This window comes from Mercenaria mercenaria, chromosome 2 (genome assembly GCF_021730395.1).
Source record: "Mercenaria mercenaria strain notata chromosome 2, MADL_Memer_1, whole genome shotgun sequence".
NCBI classification, from domain to species: Eukaryota; Metazoa; Mollusca; class Bivalvia; order Venerida; family Veneridae; genus Mercenaria; species Mercenaria mercenaria.
In genome coordinates, this window is record NC_069362.1 from 59,434,980 (window position 1) to 59,458,128 (window position 23,149).

Here is a 23,149-nt window from a genome sequence, read left to right on the forward strand (position 1 = left end):
TGTAATTTATACCAGCGCTCCAACTCTGCATTGAGTCACAGCTGTTTCTAATCCCGTACCGTACCCATACCGTACATCCGTATTCGTAAACTATAGGTTTTGTTCGGAGAAAGGCGGAAACTTTCATCGTTCTAGACATCAAAATGCTTCAGAAACATCTTAAAATCCGCTTATTTAGAAATCTGCCGTTTGATAATTTGATATATCTCTAAGTCATTTGCTCAAACACTGAAAGCGTATTTCGTACCAACCTGCGTTGTATAAATGCCCGCCACACCCCACCTCGTTGTAATTTGATTTAAGCGACATCTAATATGGTGACCTATCAATTTTCTTTTAGGTTAGGTAGACATTACCAAAGGTATGTGCAGAGTTTGATTGAATTCTATTAGGTGAAACTCGATAAAATAGCAGAAGTACCAACTTAAAATTGACAAAAATATGCAAAAATATACCTTGGGTCTGCTGAAAAAGTATTCCTTTCTTTACAAAATCATTTTCTTTTGATTTCTCTGAGCATGTTTCAAATAGATAAATTGTTTTCCGTTATAAAGTTGCTTAATTATCAAATTTGTGCTGATTATTGTACTTTACTGAAATATATTTTAGGATTATAGAAATTTTGAAAAATGTTAAAAATAGCACCATATCTAGGGGCAAATTAAATTGAAACAAAGCTGGTGACCTAGTATTTTTATTTCATTTTTCAATACATCATAACATGATCTTTTAATACAAAACATTTCATCAAAATCTATTATTGAGAAAAAAATTACGAAACTGTAGCGAGCGTCCTTAATTGTGTAATACACGTCAGGCGGCGTGTTGTATCATTTCATGCGTCAGAATATCACGCGTCATGTGGTTGAAAATTTTATATTTACATTGTCTAAAGATGATGATAACAATTTACATATTTATCAAATCGACTAAGAAATCAAATGGAATTTTTCAAGATTGGGAACGTTGACTCTCATGTCAATACTAACTGTATTTATTGGATAAATTTTGCGACTTTGTAAATTATCGGGGCTATAAAATACAAAATCTTCGAACTACGGAAATGTTTGTTGTAAGTTTTTCATCAAACAATGCTTGATATTCCTTTAACTGTACTGAAAATTTTACGGAATTATCTTCGGTAGTTTTAAAATTATAGCGAAAAAGCTACTGGTAGCGTTAGAAAAGTTGTTAAGTTTATGTTTACGAGTGGCATCAGCCTTTACCGAAGTTTGAACACTGGTGGCATGATCTCTTTTGATCAATCAAATTTCTTGTAACAAATAAAGCCAAGTAGAATAATTGCAGTTCTTTAAGATAATAGTAAGATTAATATATCACTATACCACTGGAGCACTATCTCCTCCATTAAAGCTGGAAAAATAGCTTTGTGACCTAAATTGTGTTTGTGCGATTCTTCTGTTGCTTTATCCCTAACCTAAGATGAATAATATTCTGAAATTGGTTATATATTCTCTGGTCCTATTAGATCATGGAGTTATTCAGTATGTCTGAATAATAGTGTACATCTTAAGCCGGTCCTAGGGACCATCGAGTGTGATGGTTGTTGCACTCTTTTCATTATTTGTGAATAGTGGTGTAATTTCATAATTTCATTTCAATTCCCGTAGAGCATTTCAATGCAGAGCATCTCTGCTAATTCTTGAAAAATTCTAGGGTCAGCTACGGCCATTTTGTATTCCAAGAGTTAGAGCTCAGTAAATGCATAGAACTTTGGCTACCTAGCTGATAGTGCTAATGCTAGGATTAGCTTTCAGTATTATGAATCTGGTATATAAGGGTTTGACTTTATGTTATCTGGGATGAATTGTTCCAGAACTTTCAGGTAGATAATGAAGGACTAATTTGGGGAGTGATTTAGGTGGTTATGTGCGAAGAGAACGTTGTAAATATACGCTGTCATGAATCTTCTTTCAAAATGTCACAACATTCACTCTAAGTTGTGGGAAAATACACTACAGGATTCTATAGCAGTATATTAGAGCTATACGCATGACGAAGAATTATAAAGACCTAGTCTGTTTTATGTCAGTTGGACTCTGCATAAATGTTTTAGGTTTTATGCCTTCTTTATTATTAATATTTGTAATCAAAAGACATGAATAAAATTAGAATTAAAAATTGAAATCAAAGTCGACTTCATTGATAGACTTATTGTATTGCAAGTAATTCACAAGCATTTTATAATTCTGCTTAGCAATTAAACTGTTGGTACAAGAATTTAGGTTATATCACAGTATTCGGCTTCTATCATCTAACTTTAAACAGTCAAAAATTTACACTCTACTGAGGAAACCCTCAGCCATCAGCCTTTTACTGCTTTTGTTTCAGTATTTCTTTCACAATACTTCAATAAAATACAAGTCAGTAAATCAGCTCTGTAGTAATGTTCCAGACGAATACATTCACAAGATAATCCTGGCAGCAGAAACAAATTCAGTCCGATTTTCTGCCTGTGCATTATTTGTATCATAAGCGCTTCTGCAATAGAGACGAATCTTGGCATCTACTTGATACCTGAAATAAATTTAGATTGAAAAAGTATTATCGAAGAACAACGTCCGCAGAATTGAAAAAGAAAATACAGTTTCATTTACAAACCGTTGTCTTAGGAATGCTTATGTATTGAATAAGTATTCAGTTTGCAGATCTTGTCTAGAAGTGCAAAAATGACCAATGTATTTGTACAAAGACTCAGAAACTACTGCAGTGAAGAATGATCTGGATGGATTTTCAGTAATCTTAAATGATACAGTTAGACTTATAACTTTCTAAATCTTTATTTTGAATTGCCGACATATTAAAATGCTGGAATACCTTAAAACTTCTCTGATTTACTTCGAAAAAAAAAATACTAAATTCTGAAGTTGTCACACGATTATTTTCATGTTCATCTATCAACGCTCAGCTTTCAATGTGATTTATGAAAACCAAATGTAGTAAACTATGATGCTCAATAAAAAGATAGAGAAGGAACAACATACCATTTCATAAGTGTTACGTTCAGAGTTGCTTCTCTCAAATCTATTCTTGTTTTCAAATGACGCTGAAATAGTGAAATTGTGATATATTTGTATCAACTGGAAGTGTGGACAAGACTGTTATTGTAAATCTGATAAATAAGTATTACCAAACGCGGTAAGGTATTGACTAATTCTCTTCAAAACGAATAAATGAGCGGATGCGAAGGCTGGTCTGGATCCATGCTGTTCGCAAAGCCACGATGTTGGTTTTCTCATGGCTCATTTCAATAGTTAAGATAATGATTAAGCATTATAATTCATACATGAATACATTTTAATTTGCCATTTTGATTGTGTCCATATCTAAATTCCCTAAGTAGATCTATATGCATCCACTACCTCCCTGGACATGGGGTGAGGTAGATCTATATATCCACTACCTCCCTGGACATGGGGTGAGGTAGATCTATATATCCACTACCTCTCTGGACATGGGGTGAGGTAGATCTATATATGGGGTGAGGTAGATCTATATATCCACTACCTCTCTGGACATGGTGTGAGGTAGATCTATATATCCACTACCTCTCTGGACATGGGGTGAGGTAGATCTATATATCCACTACCTCCCTGGAAATGGGGTGAGGTAGATCTATTTATCGACTACCTTTCTGGATATGGGGTGAGGTAGATCTATATATCCACTACCTCCCTGGACATGGGGTGAGGTAGATCTATATATCCACTACCTCCCTGGAAATGGGGTGAGGTAGATTTATATATCCACTACCTCCCTGGACATGGGGTGAGGTGAAAACGTTTTAACAGAGCAAATCCCTATTCATATGTTTTACAGACAAAACGTTTTGTTTCGTTTTTCTTTTTTTTAAAAAAAGTGTAACGGTTTCTCTTGTTAAACGTTTATTTACATAAGGGTGACTGAATAAGTTATGAACATACCATCATCCCTGGAAATACTTTGACTCATGTCCATCCGATCAGAAACGGATGATGATGTTGATGCCCTGGGCTAGTGAATAAGATATTGTAATTATTCTAATGTTACACAAATAGTACACATTAACAATGCTTCATTCATGTCAAAGTTATAGTCCGGACAAACAAATCCAGACGGACGCACATACGCACATACACCGAACAGCCATTTGGACAACTACAGTCTAGTGCAAAAAGTATTGGTTAAAATGGCAGCCATCTTGGATTTGAAAATCAATTAGATGGGTTTACTACATGTAATCTATTTGTTTACAAACAAATATTGACTTGTCCTCACTGATATAAATAGGTTAAAGCATTTTCTAGAATATGACATCATCAATGACATTGCATAAAATTTATTGTTTGTTGCCAAACATGGGTAGAAAAGGACAGGAACTTACACCTGATAAGAAAAGTGTTATTGTAGATCTATATGAAAAGGGATTTAAACCAAGTAAGATTTGTAATACATTGGATATACCATACAGCACTGTGTTTAATGTTTTGAAAAAGTTTAAAGCAACAGGTTCTGTAGAAAACAAATCCAGAAGTGGCAGGCCTAAAATTGTGACAGACAGAGCTTACAGGCTGTTAGAGCGGATTGTGAAAAAGAACAGAAGGGACAATTTGAGTGATGTGACATCTAAATTTAATGAAGACAGGGAAAGAAAAGTATCTAAACGTACTGTGCAGTATCATTTGAGCAAGCATGGTTTCAAAAGGAGAATTAACAGGAAAAAGGTTGTGATCAAGGCGGAGAACCGAAAGAAAAGACTTTCTTGGTGTTTACAGAAGAGAAGATGGACTGTAAATGGACAGTGGGATAAAGTTATATTTTCTGATGAGAGTAAAGTTGTAATAGGTAATAATAACAGGGTGTACATTTGGAGAAAGAAGGGTGAAGGCTATAGACCAGACTTGATTCCATCAAGGGCAAACAGAAAGTTCTCTGTTATGGTGTGGGGTTGCATTTGCTGGTCTGGTGTTGGAACTCTGACAAAAGTAAATGGCAATATCAATTCTGAAAAATACATTAACATTCTTGAAGACAATATATGGCCAGTAATTGCAAGACATTTCCCAAATGGTTCCTATTTATTTCAAGATGACAATGCCCTGGTCCACCGTTCAAGGGTTACCCAACAATATATAGCAAGAAACAATATAAAAACTATGTCTTGGCCAGCACAGTCACCCGATCTCAACATTATTGAAAATGTGTGGCTATATATCAAACGAAAATTATGTGACAGACAATATTTGATTCATTCTAATGACGATTTGTACAACAATATTTTTGCCATTTGGTCAGCCATTCCAGTACTGTTCATTCAGAATCTCTATGACAGCATTCCAAGGCGAATTTTGAATGTCATCAAATTAAAGGGACATTTAACAAAGTATTGAGGTAAGATTTTCACTAATATTCATTTGTTTTGTGTGTTTATATAGCACCATAACATGAAATGTTTAAGCTATACAAAATACAAAAATCCAAGATGGCCGACATTTTAACCAATACTTTTTGCACTAGACTACATATGTCTCCGCTTCCGCAAACGGGCTCGACAAAAATGTAAGAAATGGCCAGAGTTTTACAAATTATACAAATAATGATCACTATGTCAATCAAATGCAACATATCAACAATATAAAAGACTATATATATAGAATAGAATACACTTACCATCGAAAATCTTTTAGTGCTGGATACTGTCGATAGCATAGAGCTAGCATACTTCTGTCGTCGCCTTTCTATTGCTAAACGTATCTTAAAGACGTAATTAATATTGTGTTAGGTAGCCATCTATAGATTCTCCATAAGTTGCTTTTAGAGACCCAATTGTTACCTAAACCAGTGTTATGACTAACTGACTACCTGGAAACTTGCGGATCGGAGCAATTTTGTTTGACATCAGATTCATTAAAGTAAACTAAAGCGCTGATTAAATGCAAAGTTATTCAAATTCATTAGAGGTATATGACGTTATACTGAAAACAAGCAGCATTTCAGGCAATCCTTGAGGTAACTTTAACCAATCATAAATCATAAGGATGAATAGAAGCGTAAGATGCTTACCTGTTTGTTTAAAGCACAATGAAACAGAAAAATGACCAAGCCCTGAAATAAGAAATAGTAGTAGTATAGACAATACATCTGTAGTAAATTTATTTTTTATCTGCTTAAATCTTCTAAGATTGTAATTAGAAGTAATACAAACATTTTTAGTGTTGATAAAACTTTTAAATTTCTCAAAAGATAAAGTTAAAAAATAACCAGTCGTTCATATTTGAACGAGGCCTGACCCTCAGTGCCTGGACTTTTTTACTGAATTGTATACAGTGTTCTTAGCTTTGGGAATCTTGTAAAAGAATATTGATATCTATCTTCAAATTAATTATAACCTTTGACCTCCAGCTCCAACTAAGGATCCTATAATTATGGCTGCCTGTGAATTAGGATTTTCCAACATGGAATTGAAATCCGAACGCTAGACCGCTCCTATGGGTTGGGAAAACATATGCCTTACTCTGGTAGTAATGTTAAATTGTTTTTTCTTGCCTACCGTTGATAATGAAATATATTAAAAGAAATTATGAATTAAAGATTGTTTATATACCATGACGTCATAATACAACGTTAAATTATGATGTCAATATGCGCACGTGTAGCATATCTTTTCCCGTTTGGAAAGCCAAGGTGATTTCCTACCCCTATAACGTTGCCTATCCCCGCTGGATAGCAAAGAATCAAAGATCTCCTAAAATTTAAAGATGTGTTTATGCCTACTTTCTAACTACAGTCAAAATGTTACGTGTTTCCGAAGTTTTAGCAAATAAAATTTCAATGTGTGAAGTCAACATACATGTATTTTGATGGTATTAAGCTATTACTGATTTTAAATCTAGATGTAAAACATTTATTCTAAAACAAATGCAATGCTATAATAATAATAAAAAAACATTTGATAGAACAAATATTACGATGCTAGTATTAAAAACATTCATTCGAAAAAATGATCAGCATATTGATAACAATTGGCACTCTGACAACGAGAACATCCTTTGACGTAGTCACCCGAGTATGACAAATAAAAGCGACATTATCAGTATTTTTCATTTCTCAGATTCGTTAGCAAAATCCAATTCCTGCCGACTATCGAGTTCCCTCTTACTCTTAATTCAACCACTGACTCTATTCCTTAAGGCCCGATATTTGATTCACAAATTAGGCATTTACAAATATGTGAGTAAGATTTTCATAATTTATTGTTTTGTTGGTTATAATAATGCCGTAAATGAATGTTGTTCAAATAAAAAAAGTGGACATTTTTAACAATTTTTGCACTAGATGTATAGTCCCGTAATACAAAAATTAAGAAATGCAGAGTTTACAAATTACAAATGATCCTTCATAAATGCAAATTCATATAAAAACATTTTAGAAAATACAACCAAAATCGGCTGGACTTCAAGATAAGAGCATATGATTCTTCTGTCGTCGCATTTCTTGTACATCTTAAACGTAATGATATGTTAGGGCCACAGATTCCATAATCTTTTAGCAAGTATAAACTTATACTAGGCTATTGACTAACTGGAAACTTGATCGCAGCATATTTTTATATTCTTAAACTACAACGCTGTGTACAACAAGATCAAAATCAAATGCTTATATATGTTATACTGAAAAGACATTTCAGGCATCCTTGAGGCTTACCAGCATGAATCATAAGAATGAAAAACTATTAATGTTTTTAAACAATAAACAGTGCAAGTGAAATAATGCAAATGTTTAGTATAACCAATATCTGAGTAAAATATTTTTCTGATAAACTAAATGTATTAAATATACAACCATTTTGGTTGCATACAACCTTTCATTCTCTAAAAGTCAAGTTACTTAATGCCGTTATATTGCGGGCTGAGGCGCCTCCTGGACTTTACGATGCTATACATGTTCCGAATTTTAGAATATCGATACATCATTCAAATTATTAAACCGCCTCAGCTCAAAAAGGGTCTATCAAATGGTGTGTAATAGGAATGGAATTGAAATCACCTAACGTCTATGTTGGGAAACATATCTTTTGGGTAGTAATGTAAATTGTTTTCTGCTACCGTGAATATGAAATATTGAAATGAAATATCGAATAAAATTTTATAACCAGACTCATAATACACGTAAAATATGTCAATTATCCATCGTGTAGAAAATCTGTTCCGTTTGGACAATAGATTTCTATATTAACTTGTACTATATCGACGTCTAATTGAAGAGATTCAAATCTTAAAATTAAGCTGTGTTATGCTACTCAACACAGTGCAAATGATTTCTGTTTCGAATTGTTTGCAAATAAAATTTCAATTTAAGTCAACATACAGTAGTTTTTGTATTGTATTAGAACTTTAAATTTAGATTGTAAAACATTTTTCTAAACGAATGCAATGCTATAGCTAATGTAAAAACATATAAAATTCATGCATATTTAAAACATTCATTCAAAATTGATATTTGATACAAGCACTTGAAAACGAAATTTTGAGAGAACCGATAGACACAATAAAAGCGAATTACAACAATTAATTGGTTGCGAAAAATTCTCCATCTTTACCTCTTACTCTTAATTACTACAGACCTTTCCTCAACGATAATTTACAATCGATTGTTACAATTTGTTGGTATTCCACGAATCAATTCATATTTGGGATCGGTTACTATAATGACCGAAAATGTGTAAAGTACTTTATTTGTCCCGATAAGAAACCGTAAAAAACAATATATTAAAAGTAAACATACGTTCGTTAAAACAATTATAAAAAATAATTTGCACAAAATCTCTTGACTAAGTCACATTTTATGATTTTGATCGCTCATTATCTGAAAGACAACAAAAGGCTAAGATTACATTTTTGCAAAGTAAAACTACCTATGTTTTAAGGTCGAATAATATTAAACCATATTAAATTTCCTTAACTCAAAGACATTGTACCAAAAACAAAAACACAATTTTTCAATATTTTTAATATTATAACACTATTGCAGGGATGATGCCTAAAACGGGAATATAAGTCAATAATAAGGCCTGCAAATAGATGCATAGTTTTACCATCTTAAACAGTTTCAGATATATACAGTCTTTAATTTTAACCTCTTTGGGCTTACATTAACACCTTCAGTTTTCTTGAAAATCTGCCTTAATGCATGCTGTTAATTCTGCCTTCAGTAGGCCACTCGACCAGTCTAGAATCAATTGAATAATCGAACATGCAAAATAAACGCCAAAAACTTTCCAAAGAACGAAATGGGTTACAATCATTAACCTGTATATTTTTTGACATTTTTTGAATCCCAAAATGTAAATGGTCGAACAAGCAACGCCAAATATTAACTACACCACAAGTACCTGTCAAAATGACAATTCCACTCATAACACCCTTTCTTCATTCCAATAATACTTGGAGAATAAATCAAGTTAATTTACGTATTCTGACATTCTAAGAACCATCTATGCTAAATACACCAATATTTGCTTTCGATATTGTTTTTGATAAAGATATGAACATTCTATGCAACATTAACAGATATGGTTCTTTCATTTTCTTAGAAATCTTCATTTAGCAGCTTCTAACTATGTTTTTAACTAACGATGAATAGTAATGCAATGTTAGCACTATAACATGCATCCAACACTTTTTAACACAATGTAAGACTGCTAAACAGCCTGGTTATCAGAAAACCACTTAACCTTGTGTCCTCGTAAAACATGTACACTGGACTGCATAACTCTGAAAACTGCTGTAAGTTCTCTCCAAGTAGAGGATCGAACCTGTTCATCATTTGTCCACTGACCTTGAGCGACACCATTTACAGATTTTACCTCATAACCGGCAAATCCCGTTCCGGAGGCATCACTAAATACTATTTTAGTGAAAAAATCTTCAACATTAATCTTACTAATGTTCAATACTTGTAAATTTTCTTTCCAAAATTTGAGTTGAGTCATACTACCACAACTTAATTGTATATAAGATGCCCACGATTGTACGGCGGCTATATCTATACTCAAATACCTAGTCATTATTTGAGAAATGTGACCTATAACAACCGACATGGAGATAATTTGTCCAACAAAACTAGCCAATTTTCTCACATGAACCCGTCTGTGTTTCTTTAGCGAATATTCTATCTCTGAAAGAGTATTTAATGCTTTCTGTATTCTTCTATCTGGTATATAAATACTATTTATGGTGCTATCAAGAGTATTACCAAGAAACTCTATGATTTGCACAGGAACACATAAAGATTTTTCTGCTTTTGGAACAAACCCGGATTTAAGAAGATCATTTTTTATCGAGACAGCAACATCTGAACAACTCAAAAAATCTCCCTCACAACCAAAACCGTCATCTAAAAACATGACTATCATCTTTCCTTCACCCCTCCATTTAGCAATTAATGGTCTTGTTAATTTGGTGAATATGTACGAAGCTGTGCTAATTCCAAAAGGGAGCACCAAGAATTTGTAAAAAATAGTGTTTCCCATGTCATCAGTCCATGAAAACCCCAAATAATCAGTATGAAGGGGAAAAATAGATATGAAATGATACGCAGAATGAATGTCAAACTTGAACATATAGCAATTGGGTCGAACATAATTGAGTACGATTCTAATGTCCTCATATTTTACCGACTGTTTCCATAAATGCTTACTGACATGTCTTAAATCAAGTATCAAACGCTTCTTCCCAGAAGACTGTACTGAAACGGTTAACGGGTTAACAACAGCAGGAATTTTCTCACACTTTTCAATTGAACCCCTCAATAATAAATCATTTATTGCTTCTTGTACAAAACTACGTTCTTGTAAAGCCGACCTGTTATTTTTTAAAATGCAAGCAGGTGGCATAGAATAAAATGGAATTTTATACCCACTTTTGATTGTATCCAGTATAAAATCATTAGCACCAATCTTATGCCAAAAATCATAACACTGTTTTAACCTATCTTTAACAATTATTGCTTTTTGACCCTGTTCATACTCAAAATATTCATGCGTAAAACTGTCACCGTGTAAATCATAACAATTACATCTAAAAATAGAATACTCATCTGTCAAAACTGATGATTCATTTTCTGTCCTGGGTGACATCGATGGCTGATTGACTCTGCTTGTTGAAGGAACCTGACATGTAGGGACAATCTTTTCTGTAGTGCGTGAAGTCTCCGCAGGCGAAGCAACTTCCAAACGTCTTCCTTGTGTAGGGACGAAAATTAGACGTCCCGAGAGAACCGTTGACTCCTGGAAAGGTACCTGACGTTGATGGCTGCATACCCCATTGAGGAAATGGAACGCTCCCAATACTCCCAACATTAGAAGTAGGCCCGGGAAATAATGTGCGTTTCCCAGGTGCGTCGTTCGCCGATTTTTTTCGATTGAAATCGCTTGCGTTTGCGGAGAGCACGGTTTTCCGCCTTGGAAATCTTAGATTCATCGTCACTGTCGCTGGCTACAGGATTCGCCTGGTATTGTCGAACTGTTTCCCAGCCCCCTTCTGACGTATCGGCAATTCGGATAAGTTTTTTACGTTTGTGCAATTTACCAGCGGTTTCCTCTAACACCTCCAGACGGTAGTCAGATTTGTTGTTTGTGATAGCCCACTTGGCTTGCACGACTGAATCTTCAATGTCCGTGTTAAAGTTATATTGAATCTTGTTGCCCTCCTTTTTCCACGACAACTCTTTGTCTTTAATCTTTTTCACTTCTGATGACACAGATAATGAAGTCCCTTTAACGTCGTCTCTCAAGACGAAAGCTCTTCTTTCTGACTTTTCAATTGTTCCAAAACTAAATTTAATGTCTGATTAAGGTTTTTTTGCACAGACGTTTGAATTAGAATACGTGTGAAATATCAGACCTACGAAAAATCTGTTTGAATGCATAGGGCCCAACTAATAATAAAATACAAATTGGCACGATAACTTGTTAACTTATGAGATAAAGCAACACAACCATTCAACAGTGTTGTGATAAACAAAATTACATTCAGTGAAAATTTTTGGCTAATTTCGGTTCGTTACGAGCGAAATGTATAAAAATTATTCAATTACCAGTGCACACCGAGCGTTTAACGTTATCAAAAATTCTTAAACATCTGAAATGCGAAACAAATAGTGCAAGTTTCTAATGATATTTCGCGAAGTTATTCAAGGAATTAAATCATAGATTGTTCTTTTTCACTGAGATTTCTTAACTGAAAATAGTATGTCTCCTTTATATCATGCTGAGATCCACATTTAGTACCAGTTTTTCTACATGTTCTCATCATTAATGCTGTTACAGATCTTCACATTTAACAGAATGACACGCGATCATGTGTAAGCATATGTGTTTTTCTCGCCTTTTGCCAACACTTACCGTTGGACTGAAGAAAAACAAATGCACGTTTTCATTTGTCAATAGTAAGTCAATGCGCTGAAAATATACGATAAGAGTCGACAAAGTTTTTAACAAAAAATTAAAGTTGAATTTCAATCATTTTCTAAAATAAAGAACATAATTTAAATGTGTTGAGATTTAAAATAAACATATTCGCCAATATAAATAATTTCATATCGTTTCTGTAATATTCGTTCAGCTAAACGTATTTACTAGATGTTTCAAAATGCTTGTCATTCGTAAAATATGTCAAATGTTACTGAGAACAATCCGAAAATAGAAAAAGAAAGATGCAATAACTTGCTTTCATTTTTACGTTCTACAAAACCGTCCTAATTTGCATTTACTGCATAGATTTGTTCTATAATTACAATAATAATAATTGTTAGATGCTCGGGAAAAAACGAAGCAATCTAACTTGTTTAACTCAACCACTGAAATTAAGGCATGATCATCCGAGAATCCCGTGCATTTTGAACGGCCGTGGTGAATAAACTGAATTACTTTAAAAGTATGGTTCAGTTGAGTCATGTTATTTGTTCATTTCAGAGAACATACATTAAGAAGTGTTTATGAGATTATGCAAGTCTATCATTTTCAGGTGTATTCTGAACACTGATCCCAATGTTCGTAATTTTCAGATAAAGAACTCGTTATCTTTGGTTTCGTAGACAGTCTTAGTATTGGACCGCTGTTTCTGCTGTCAACACCGCAGTAATGTAAAGTCAATGTCCATTTCTATGCCGGAATTTCAATGCACATTTATTATCAGTTTAAATCTATGAAAATGTGAAAAAATATCATTGTTTAACGAAGAACCAAGATGCAGAAAAGTTACTTTTGAGATATTGCTGATTTTAATCATCAGGTTTTCGCGTGAGAAGTTCAACTGATTGCATTTTGTAAAATGTTTCGTAGTTATCTACAACTGTATACAAATTGTATTACCTCCTAACATATTTGGCTGTACATTTTTTTCTGCGATTTATTCTCACTGTGTTTTCAAAAACATGCTGCATTATTCTCATATTGTTTAAAAAGTCGATAGATCAAAATTGGTTAGTTTACGACGCATGAAACATCTAATAAGGAATCACTATACACATCGAACTTGTCCCGGACCAGTATGCGGAAATACTGTGACCTAATGTTTCAAGATTGTCTAAAAATATTTGCATATATCGTGATAAAGCAAATATTTCGATTGTTTTTATAATTTATAAATATACGATCACGTATGAGTGAGAAAGTTACGTTAAGTAATTTCGGTAGTTACCGCAGGAAGTGCCGAAAATTCCATTTCCACCAAATTTTCCGTGAGATAAGCAGCGCGTAAGTACATAAATTCCACTATAATAAATTAAACCTTTCTTATACTTGCACAATCTTTGAAAAGAATTTTGGATCGTTGCCAAATCTTGTTCACATTAAGTCTGAGACTTGTCTTACAATTTTAGGCGGTTTGGTACACCATACGTACAAAAATCATTGTCCGCACATTGCACTACTTTTATGTATGCTGAAATAGCAATATGTACAGATTTATTTTCGTTTTAATACATGAGGTGGTCAAGTTTGAAAACAGATTTTGTAATAACTTTAGTTCTATTCAGTAAGACAATTCTCCTATGCACTAATTGAAACTTTGAACTAACTTTTGCCATTCATGAATTTTTAATAAAGTATTTTGAAAGGATTTATAAATCTAACCAAAAATTTGGAAAAATACAGGTAAAATATCTTCTTTGTTTATTTCCAAATTTCGGTTTTACTTTTTATACAGCTACTTTTAGTTCAGGTCTTGCAAACTGAGCTGTTTTTGTATTCTGGAACAGCTGCATTTGAAAGATTTTGTTCACTATATTTTCACACTTCAAATGAAGGTCACTCTAAATTCAAGATGGCGGAAGTACCTTAATGTCCGTTTTATTTGCACTAGGACGTCTTGGCGAATTACGTGGTGAAATTTCATCCATGACTAACGAAAAATAATCTGTTTGTAAGCATAGGTGCCCAAAGCTGAATGACCATACAAATCACAACAATCGGCACGATAACTTGCCTTACCAGCGTTACTAAGACTACCAACAAAACAACCATCAAAACAAGATTTTGATTGGCCTGATACAACAAAAGATCTATACCTATTCAAGGAAAATATTTCCCGCCTAATTCGCTTCGCTTAACCGACGGAAAATATATTACATAAAATATTCCAATTACCCACGTGCAACCCATGAGCGGTAACAGTACACATAAACACTTCACACCAGCTCTGAAATGCGAAACAAATAAGTATCAAAGGAGTAAATAATTATATTTTGCATGAAGAAAAAGAAAGTTGGAACTCGGTACGAGTTGAATTTTATTTGCACGTTTGAAATTATAGATATGAGCCGCACCATGAGAAAACCAGCATAGTAACTTTGCGACCAGCATGGATACTGACCAGCCTGCGCATCCGCACAGTCTGGTCAGGAACCATGTTGTTTGCTAACAGTTTCTCTAATTACTATAGGCTGTGAAAGAGAACAGCATGGATCCTGACCAGACTGCGCAGGCTGGTCTGGATCCATGCTGGTCGCAAAGCCACTATGTTGGTTTTCTCATGGCGCGGCTCATATTGCCATTACGTTATTACGGTAAGGACACTGAAAAAAAAAGAAAATACACAAAATGCTCTTACTCTCCGTTTTCGATTTTTGTGCCAGAGTAGAAGCTCCAAATGCAGCTCGTAAAATGAGGATAAGAAGCACAAAGTTTACCTTAAACAAAAACAAATTTTAACTGTTAACATTTTTTTTTCTTCAATTTTTTCTTAAAATAAAGAACATCAAATTTGAAAGTCGTTAAAGAGCATTTCGGAAAATTCATATTACGTCATATGATTACGTAATTAAACATATCAGTTGTCTGTAATATTCGTTCATAAACGGATTATTTATATTCTGTGTTTTTCAAATGCTTGTACTTCGTAAAATATGTATATATTGTTTAGCTGGAGAAACAATCTCGAATAACTAGAAAACAACGAAAGAATGCAAGGACACGTTGCTTCGGCATTTTGTTACGTTCTACTAAACCGTCTGCTTTTAATTGGGCATTTCACTCGACATATTTTCATGTTTATATAATATACAAACCATAATAATTGTTAGAGCTGGCGCAACAAATGCCCAGATCAGACCTCCCTCAACTGATAACCAACAACTGCAAGAATAAGGCAAAGACATGCATAATGTATATATAATATCAACTGCTCTTTAGATATACTCTTAGTACAGAATAACAGTAACACACGGTTGTATCAGTGAAATATGAGCGGCACCATGAGAAAACCAACATAGTGCATTTGCGATTAGCATGGATCCAGACATGCCTGGATCCAGACCAGCCTGCGCATCCGCACAGTCTGACCAGGATCCATTCTGTTCTATTTCAAAGCCTATTTCAATTAGAGAAACCGTAAGCGAAAAGCATGGATCCTTACCAGACTGTGCGGATGCGCAGCCTGATCTGGATCCATGCTGGTCGCAAATGCACTATGTTGCTGTTCACATGGTGCGGCTCATATGCTGTTTCAAAATTGTAATTGTTTGTTTCAGAATATCGGTTATCATATTATGTTAGAATTCGTGCAAAAAGATGAGTTCAGCTTCAACATACTAACACAAGTCCTATATTATATTTGTATTATTTTTTAACAGTTACATCATCACCCCAAGACACGGAATTGCATATGTTTGCAATCGTTCAAAAAAGGAAAATGTAACATATATGCTCTATAAAACGAAATAAGAAAGACAAAATATTACAATTGTTCATTTCCATATCCTTGTAACTGTGTAGCTCCTAGAGATATACCAACAATAACAGCCGGGATCACTGGAAGTGAGATTCATAATTTAATCTTTCATTCAATTCAATTTAACTACTTAGTACTTACACATGCACGTGATTTCTTTTGAAAGAAAATAACCTCTTAAGAGATTATCAAAATGGAAATACAATGCTTTGTTTGGTTTAAAGTTACATCCGTGATATGACAACATTCTATCATTTGATTACGAAAACAGGAAATTAGATCAGGCATGACCGATCACGTGTGTAGAATATCGAACGGAAAAGCTTCGTCATATGAAAGAATTCTACAAATGAATTGAGGTTTTGAACAAACACCGGTGAGGTGGTTATGGATTCGAAATTTGAGAAAAGACTTACACCATGCAGCCGGTAACAGCCACTTTAATCTAGAAGCTGTCGTAAAAACATACAGGACGGTCACTAATATCTCGATTCCTTCCGCCAACATTAGGAAGAACACTACTAGAAAAATATATTGCAGTAACACTGCCACCGCTGTACACGCATCCTTCAAAATAATTTTAAAAATAAAGGAACGGATTTGTACAATACTGAAGTTTGCATTGAATATTTGTATAAAATGAATATGCTGGTGGGCTATCGTAATGTATATATACACCAAATATAGCATGATGGCCGTAATGGTCAAAGATCATTCTCCCGAGTTTCACAGTTCAAACATCTTAGTTTAGTCGAGTGTTATTCAAGAAACATTTCTACCTAGTTACATTGCAATCTTAGTAATAAAGAAAACAATACTGAATAGAAGATATATCTGCGATGTTTGCGGTGTTAGGCATTTAAATACACTTGAGCTATTGCTGAATTGTAGGAGTATGCTCAGTTTTTGGTGAAGAAGATGAAGATTTACTAACTTTCAGAATGTGATTACTGGAAGTGCTCAGAGGAGTCAAAACGTAGAATTAATTGTAACATATTAAAAGTAGGAACATTTCTTTACAAATGTACAGTACCTTATTTTCCGTCCTGTCTACACCACCGAGGAAGATAGCATACGATATGACGAGAGAAATAGATAGATGTATTAGAATCACAACACGGTCGCTTTTAACATATCTGAAAAATACGGAACACGCCGCTGAAAACGGCTACCTCTAAATATATAGGGAAACCCACTGGCGTCAGACCAGAAAGAAAATGCCTCCGCACATGTTATACCCTACCCCTAGGTATTCTATAAGCCTCTGTACATGTTATACCCTATCCCTAGTATTCTTATAGAATACCTAGGGGTAGGGTATAACATGTACAGAGGCATTTTCTTTCTGGTCTGCCGCCGGTGGGGAAACTGCTCTGTATCGTTCACCAGAGTTCCAAAATTACAGACTAAACAAGATAAATGATCTAAAATAATTGACTTCCTGAGTAGTAATATATATAGCGCTTTTGGCGTTATTTGACCTTATTTTACCTTTTGACCACTTCTAAAAAACCCAAAGCCAGCCAATTCAAATTTAAAAATTCCAAAACCAACCAGTTTTAAAATACTAACTCAATGTATTTGTACCCTGAAAATCTTTAAGAGAAACTGAGTTTCTATCTTTGATGAACGTAAGGTTGAAGGACCAATCTGACCTTATTTAACCTATAACCCTTGGCCAGTCCAGACAAATACCGGACAATTAAACAAACCACAGGTTTTAAACCCAATTAAAAGTTTTAAATACATATGATATAGATGAGTTTACAGAATAAAATATATTGTTTGAAAGAAAGAAGATTTACTGATAATATAAACACCCATTATGTTACAGCAAAAAACGGGAAAAGAATGATAATGGCCACCTGTTCATCTTGTGGAAGAATGAAATCAAAGTTTGTTAAAAGTACTGTCAAAGCAGGCAATTTGGATATCCATAAAGCAGTGTTACCTTTATTACCTAAAAAAGGGTTAACACTTCCAGGATATAACTATTGCGGACCAGGAAATCCTTTAGATAATGGACCTCCTGTCAACGAACTGGACGCAGTATGTAAGACCCACGACTTTGGCTATGACAGCGGTGTAAAAAAGGGTATATGCGACAAACAAATGCTTTCCAACTTAAATAACACTAAATCAAAAACATTTGGAGAAAAGATTGCAAAACATTTAGTTGTAAAACCTGCAATTAAAACGAAATATAAACTTGGTCTCGGACAAAAACGAAAGTCAAAAAACGGGAAAAGGGGGTAGAGTATTTACTTGGACGTAAGTCCTCGGAAGCTAAGAGCTTACTAAAAAGACCCCCGAAATAACTGCAAAGCCGGTAACTCTGAGCTACCGCTGGAGTGATGAATTAGCAGAAGAATTACACAAACCAATTAAAAGAAAATTTAGGAAACGACGGGTGATTGTTAATGATACTGATGATACTTGGTCTGCTGATTTAGTTGATATGCAAGCCTTTTCAAAATATAATAAAGGAGTAAAGTACTTGTTAACCGTTATTGATATATTCAGTAAATATGCTTGGGTTATTCCATTAAAGAATAAAACTGGAGAATCTGTTACTGAAGCATTTGAAAAAATAATTTCTGAAGACAGAACACCAACAAATTTATGGGTAGATGAAGGAAAAGAATTTTATAATAAAAAGTTTGAATCATTTTTGAATAAAAATAAGATTAACATGTACCATACATTTAACGAAGGTAAGGTTGTAGTAATTGAAAGATTCAATAGAACTTTAAAAAGAATAATGTGGAAATATTTTACAGTAAATAATACTTATATTTATTTAGATAATTTGCAGGATATGGTTGATAAATATAACAAAACAAAACATTCTAGTATAAAAATGACACCAACCGAAGCCAGTAAAAACTTAAATAAAGGTACTGTTTACTTTAACTTATATGGTAATTTAAAGATACCAAAGAGTAAACCAAAATTTCAAATTGGTGATCGAGTTCGCTTAAGCAAACTTAAAAGGCATTTTGAAAAAGGATATACACCAAACTGGACAGAGGAAATATTTATAATTTATAAAATTAATAATACAAATCCCAGAACATATACTATAAAAGATTGAAATGATGAAATAATTCAAGGATCATTTTATGAACAAGAACTTTTACCTACTACACAAGAAGTTTTTAGAATAGAAAAAGTTATTAGACGAGACTATAAGAAAAAACAAGCTTTAGTAAAATGGAAAGGTTACAATGAAAAATTTAATAGTTGGGTACCATTTAATGAATTGGAAGAAATTTAAATTGAAAATATATTATATAAATGAGTAATAAAAATCTTATTTCTAATAATGGAATAGAAACAATAGATCAATTAATTATTCACTTAACTAAACTAGCTGCTGCTTACAGAAAAAGTTATAAGTTTTGTGGAAGAGTAAGTACTGGGTTATATATTACAACAAGTATCTTTGGTTGTTCAGCTGCATTAGCACTTGTTCCAGCTATTCCTATATTTATAGCAGTTGTTGGTGTTGTTCCACCAGTAATTACCATATTTACTAATAGACTAAAACTTGACGACAAGAAATTTATTTTAAAAACACATCATCACAAAATAAAACAACTAATAACAAAAGCACGGATTGCAGCTTTAGCTGTTCATAACCCTAATGATCCTGGAAAAGTAAATAAAGAAGAAGAGAAAAAAGTTATTCAAGATATTTTTACAATACTGTTAGAAATGCAGAAAGAAAAAAAATATTTAATGCCCTTTGAAACATATATGAAGGAATTTAAACTTAACGGATATAAAAGTAAAAAAGAAGAAGAGTTATATTAAAGATTTTTTCTATAAGTAATTTATATAAATGAGAAAAATTATATCAGTTGAAGGTAATATTGCATCAGAAAAAAGTACGTTTTTAGATATTATTAAAGAATATAATTCTAATTTTAATATAATTCCAGAACCAATTCATGAATGGCAAAATGTTATGAACCCAAGCGGAAATTCATATAATCTTTTTGAACTTGCTGCTCAAGAACCTCTAAAATATTCATTTCCTTTTCAGTTAGCAACTTTAAACAGTCACATAAAAATGTTAAATTCTGCTAAAAACTTTGATGGTGTTTCTTTTCTTGAACGATGTTATTTAACTAACAGCAATGTTTTTACAAAACAATATCACGACAACGATGTTATAAATGACCCCGAGTGGGCAGTATACAATCTTTTCTTAATTGATCATGTTATTAAAATACATGGAAAAACCCCAATTGATGCTTTTATTTATGTTAAAACCGATCCTAAAATATGTTTTCAAAGACTTCAAAAAAGAAACAGAACTGAAGAAAACAGAGTTGGTTTAGATTATTTAGAAAAACTACACAAATTACACGAAGAATGGTTAAATAGAATGTCTCAAGAAGGTAGTAAAATTTTAACAGTTGATAACAATTTAGAAAAAGTAACTTTAAAATCTTATTCAAAAGATATAGATAATATAAACAAATTTCTCAAATCAATATAATTTTTTTACGTGCGTTTTAGAGATTTTTTTCTATAAGTATATTATATATAGATGGTTAATAGAAAAGTAGATAGAATGATTATGTCAAAATTATCTAGCACTTTAGGAGAAATAATGAATCCAGACAATAATTCATATAAAAAAGTACTCAAAAGAAGAAACGTTATTAAATCAAAACTTAATCAAATAGTTAGCGATGAATATAAAAACCATGTCATTGATAAATTACAAAATGTTATAGATCCTTATCTATTAGAAAAGAATTTATTTGAATGGGACTGTGGTTGTCTATTAACTGAAGAAGAAAATGTCGAAAGGTTATGTGATTGTCCCAGACCAAATAATCATCGAAACAACTCTAAAAGAGTTATTGCAACCGATTGTGACACTAATGAAGAAAAAATATATAAAAGCACTTACGCAGCATTTAAAGACCTTGATATTAATTCAGCGTTAATAAAAATGTGCTGTGAAGGGAAAAACAGAGTAAAAAGTGGAATATCAAAAACTAACGGAAAAAGATATAAATTTAAATATTTTATTTCTTCTTAAACTTTATTTATTTTATTATTTTTTTAACCCTTTTTTGCTTAACGATTTTTTTTCTAAATATAATATATAGATGGAAATTGAAAGATCTACAAAGCAATATTATAAGAAATTTGAAATTAAAATTGAATATAGAGATGATCCAAAAAATCAATTATATTTAACTATAAATGACTCTTATGAAATACTTAAAGTTGAACTTAAAGCTTTAAAAGGTATAAAAATAAACGTTGTTTTAAAAATAACTTTTGTAAAAATGAGTGCAACAGATACAATATATAAATCAGCTTATTTTCAATCATAGGCTTTAGAAATTATTAATACAAATGAAATAAAAAAACACCTTACGTCAAGCTTTTGATGAAATAATAAATAAAATTGGTAATTGGATTTCAGAAGGAAGTGGTTGGAGAATAGAGTCAGTTGATGCTCATTATATAAATAGATATAAATATACACCACTGGCTGCTTCAAGTTATTTAGAATTACCAAAACCATTACAACATCCAATGAAAGGATTGATAAATATAAAAAAATGACGATAATGAATGTTTTAGATGGTGTCATTTAGCCTACAAATTTTCTGTTGAAAAAGATCCTCAAAAAATTTCAAAATATAAAAAACATATAAACGATCTTGATTATACTGGAATTAAATTTCCTGTTACATTAAATCAAATAGAAGTTTTAAATGATATTTCATTTAATATATTTGGTTATGAAGAACCTACGGGAATTTATCCATTGTACATATCAAAATATCAATATTCCGAAAGGTGTGACATGTTGCTAATTAGTAATAACGAAAAAAACCATTATGTTTGGATAAAAGACTTTAATAGATTAATGTTTAAAAAAAAAAAAATATCAACATAAAAAACATTTTTGTAAATCATGCTTACAAAATTTTTCATAAGAAAAAATATTGGATGAACACATTCCAAATTGTTTAGCCATTAATGGTACCCAAGGCGTAAAATGCCAAAAGAGGGAAGTAAAGTTTATTTTAAAGATTATCACAAACAATTATCAGTACCTTTTGTAATTTATGCTGATTTCGAATCAATTAATTTAAAAGTTTCAACAACTCTTCCGAATCCAGAATCTTCATTTACAGAACCGTACCAAAAACATATAGATTGTGGTTACGGTTATTAAGTTGTTTGTTGTTATGACGATAAATATACTAAACCAACACAGGTTTACAGAGGACCCAATGCAGTTTATAAGTTTATTGAAAAAATGCTTGAGGAAGAGGAATATTGTAAGGAAATGTTTAAAGTTAACTTTAACAAATATTTAAGAATGTCTGAAAAAGACGAAATTGAATTTAAAAAACAAAAGTTTTGTCATATCTGTGAAAAAGAATATATAGAAGATTCAATCAAAGTACGTGATCACTGTCATATAACAGGAAAATTCAGAGGAAGTGCTCACTCAGAATGTAATATTAATTTTAGACTAACACACAAAATTCCAGTTATTTTTCATAATTTAAGAGGTTATGACGGTCATTTTATTATGCAACAAATAGGAAAATTCAAAAAAGAAATTAATGTTATTCCTAATAATATGGAAAGATATATGGCATTTATGATTTCCGACTTGGTCTTTATTGATTCATTCCAATTTATGTCTCAATCATTGGATAACTTAGTAAAAAATATTCCAGAATTTAAATATTTATCTCAAGAATTTAATTGTGAAAACATTAATTTATTAAAAACAAAAGGTATTTATCCATATGATTACATAGATTCATTTAAAAAATTCTAAGAAACAGAATTACCTCCTAAAGAAGAGTTTTATTCAAGTTTAAATGAAACACACATATCTAATGAAGAATATGAGCATGCTAAAAATG

The 23,149-nt window shown here is 32.5% G+C and overlaps 3 protein-coding genes across 5 annotated transcripts in view; all 3 read right to left on the minus strand.

The window, feature by feature from the left end:
• LOC123564046 (CUB and sushi domain-containing protein 1-like) overlaps positions 1 to 23,149 on the minus strand; it is a 156,655-nt gene that overhangs the window by 44,408 nt on the left and 89,098 nt on the right. The window lies entirely within an intron of this gene.
• LOC128555150 (uncharacterized) lies at positions 792 to 7,120 on the minus strand. Of its 3 annotated transcripts, none has more exons than XR_008369832.1 (5): positions 6,390 to 7,120; positions 6,064 to 6,105; positions 5,671 to 5,754; positions 3,006 to 3,067; positions 792 to 2,538 (listed from the first exon to the last, which is right to left on the minus strand). XR_008369832.1 is itself a non-coding variant. In XM_053536697.1 (5 exons), exons 1-5 carry the CDS (start codon positions 6,139 to 6,141, stop codon positions 2,491 to 2,493), a joined length of 342 nt encoding a protein of 113 aa, XP_053392672.1. In that variant the 5' UTR covers positions 6,142 to 7,120; the 3' UTR covers positions 792 to 2,490. The 3 variants fall into 3 exon arrangements, 2 of the variants coding, with proteins under 2 accessions (XP_053392672.1, XP_053392673.1); XM_053536697.1 differs by adding an exon at positions 3,945 to 4,014 and having other exon boundaries at positions 6,064 to 7,120; XM_053536698.1 differs by having other exon boundaries at positions 6,064 to 7,120.
• Positions 14,980 to 23,149, minus strand: part of LOC128555149 (adhesion G protein-coupled receptor B3-like) — a 29,030-nt gene continuing 20,860 nt past the window's right edge. The window contains exons 13-17 of the mRNA XM_053536696.1: positions 17,263 to 17,365; positions 16,646 to 16,796; positions 16,240 to 16,309; positions 15,568 to 15,634; positions 14,980 to 15,189 (exon numbers count right to left, since the gene is read on the minus strand). Of these exons, the coding sequence (XP_053392671.1) occupies positions 15,043 to 15,189; positions 15,568 to 15,634; positions 16,240 to 16,309; positions 16,646 to 16,796; positions 17,263 to 17,365 (538 nt within the window). The 3' untranslated portion in view covers positions 14,980 to 15,042. The remainder of the gene's footprint in view (positions 15,190 to 15,567; positions 15,635 to 16,239; positions 16,310 to 16,645; positions 16,797 to 17,262; positions 17,366 to 23,149) is intronic.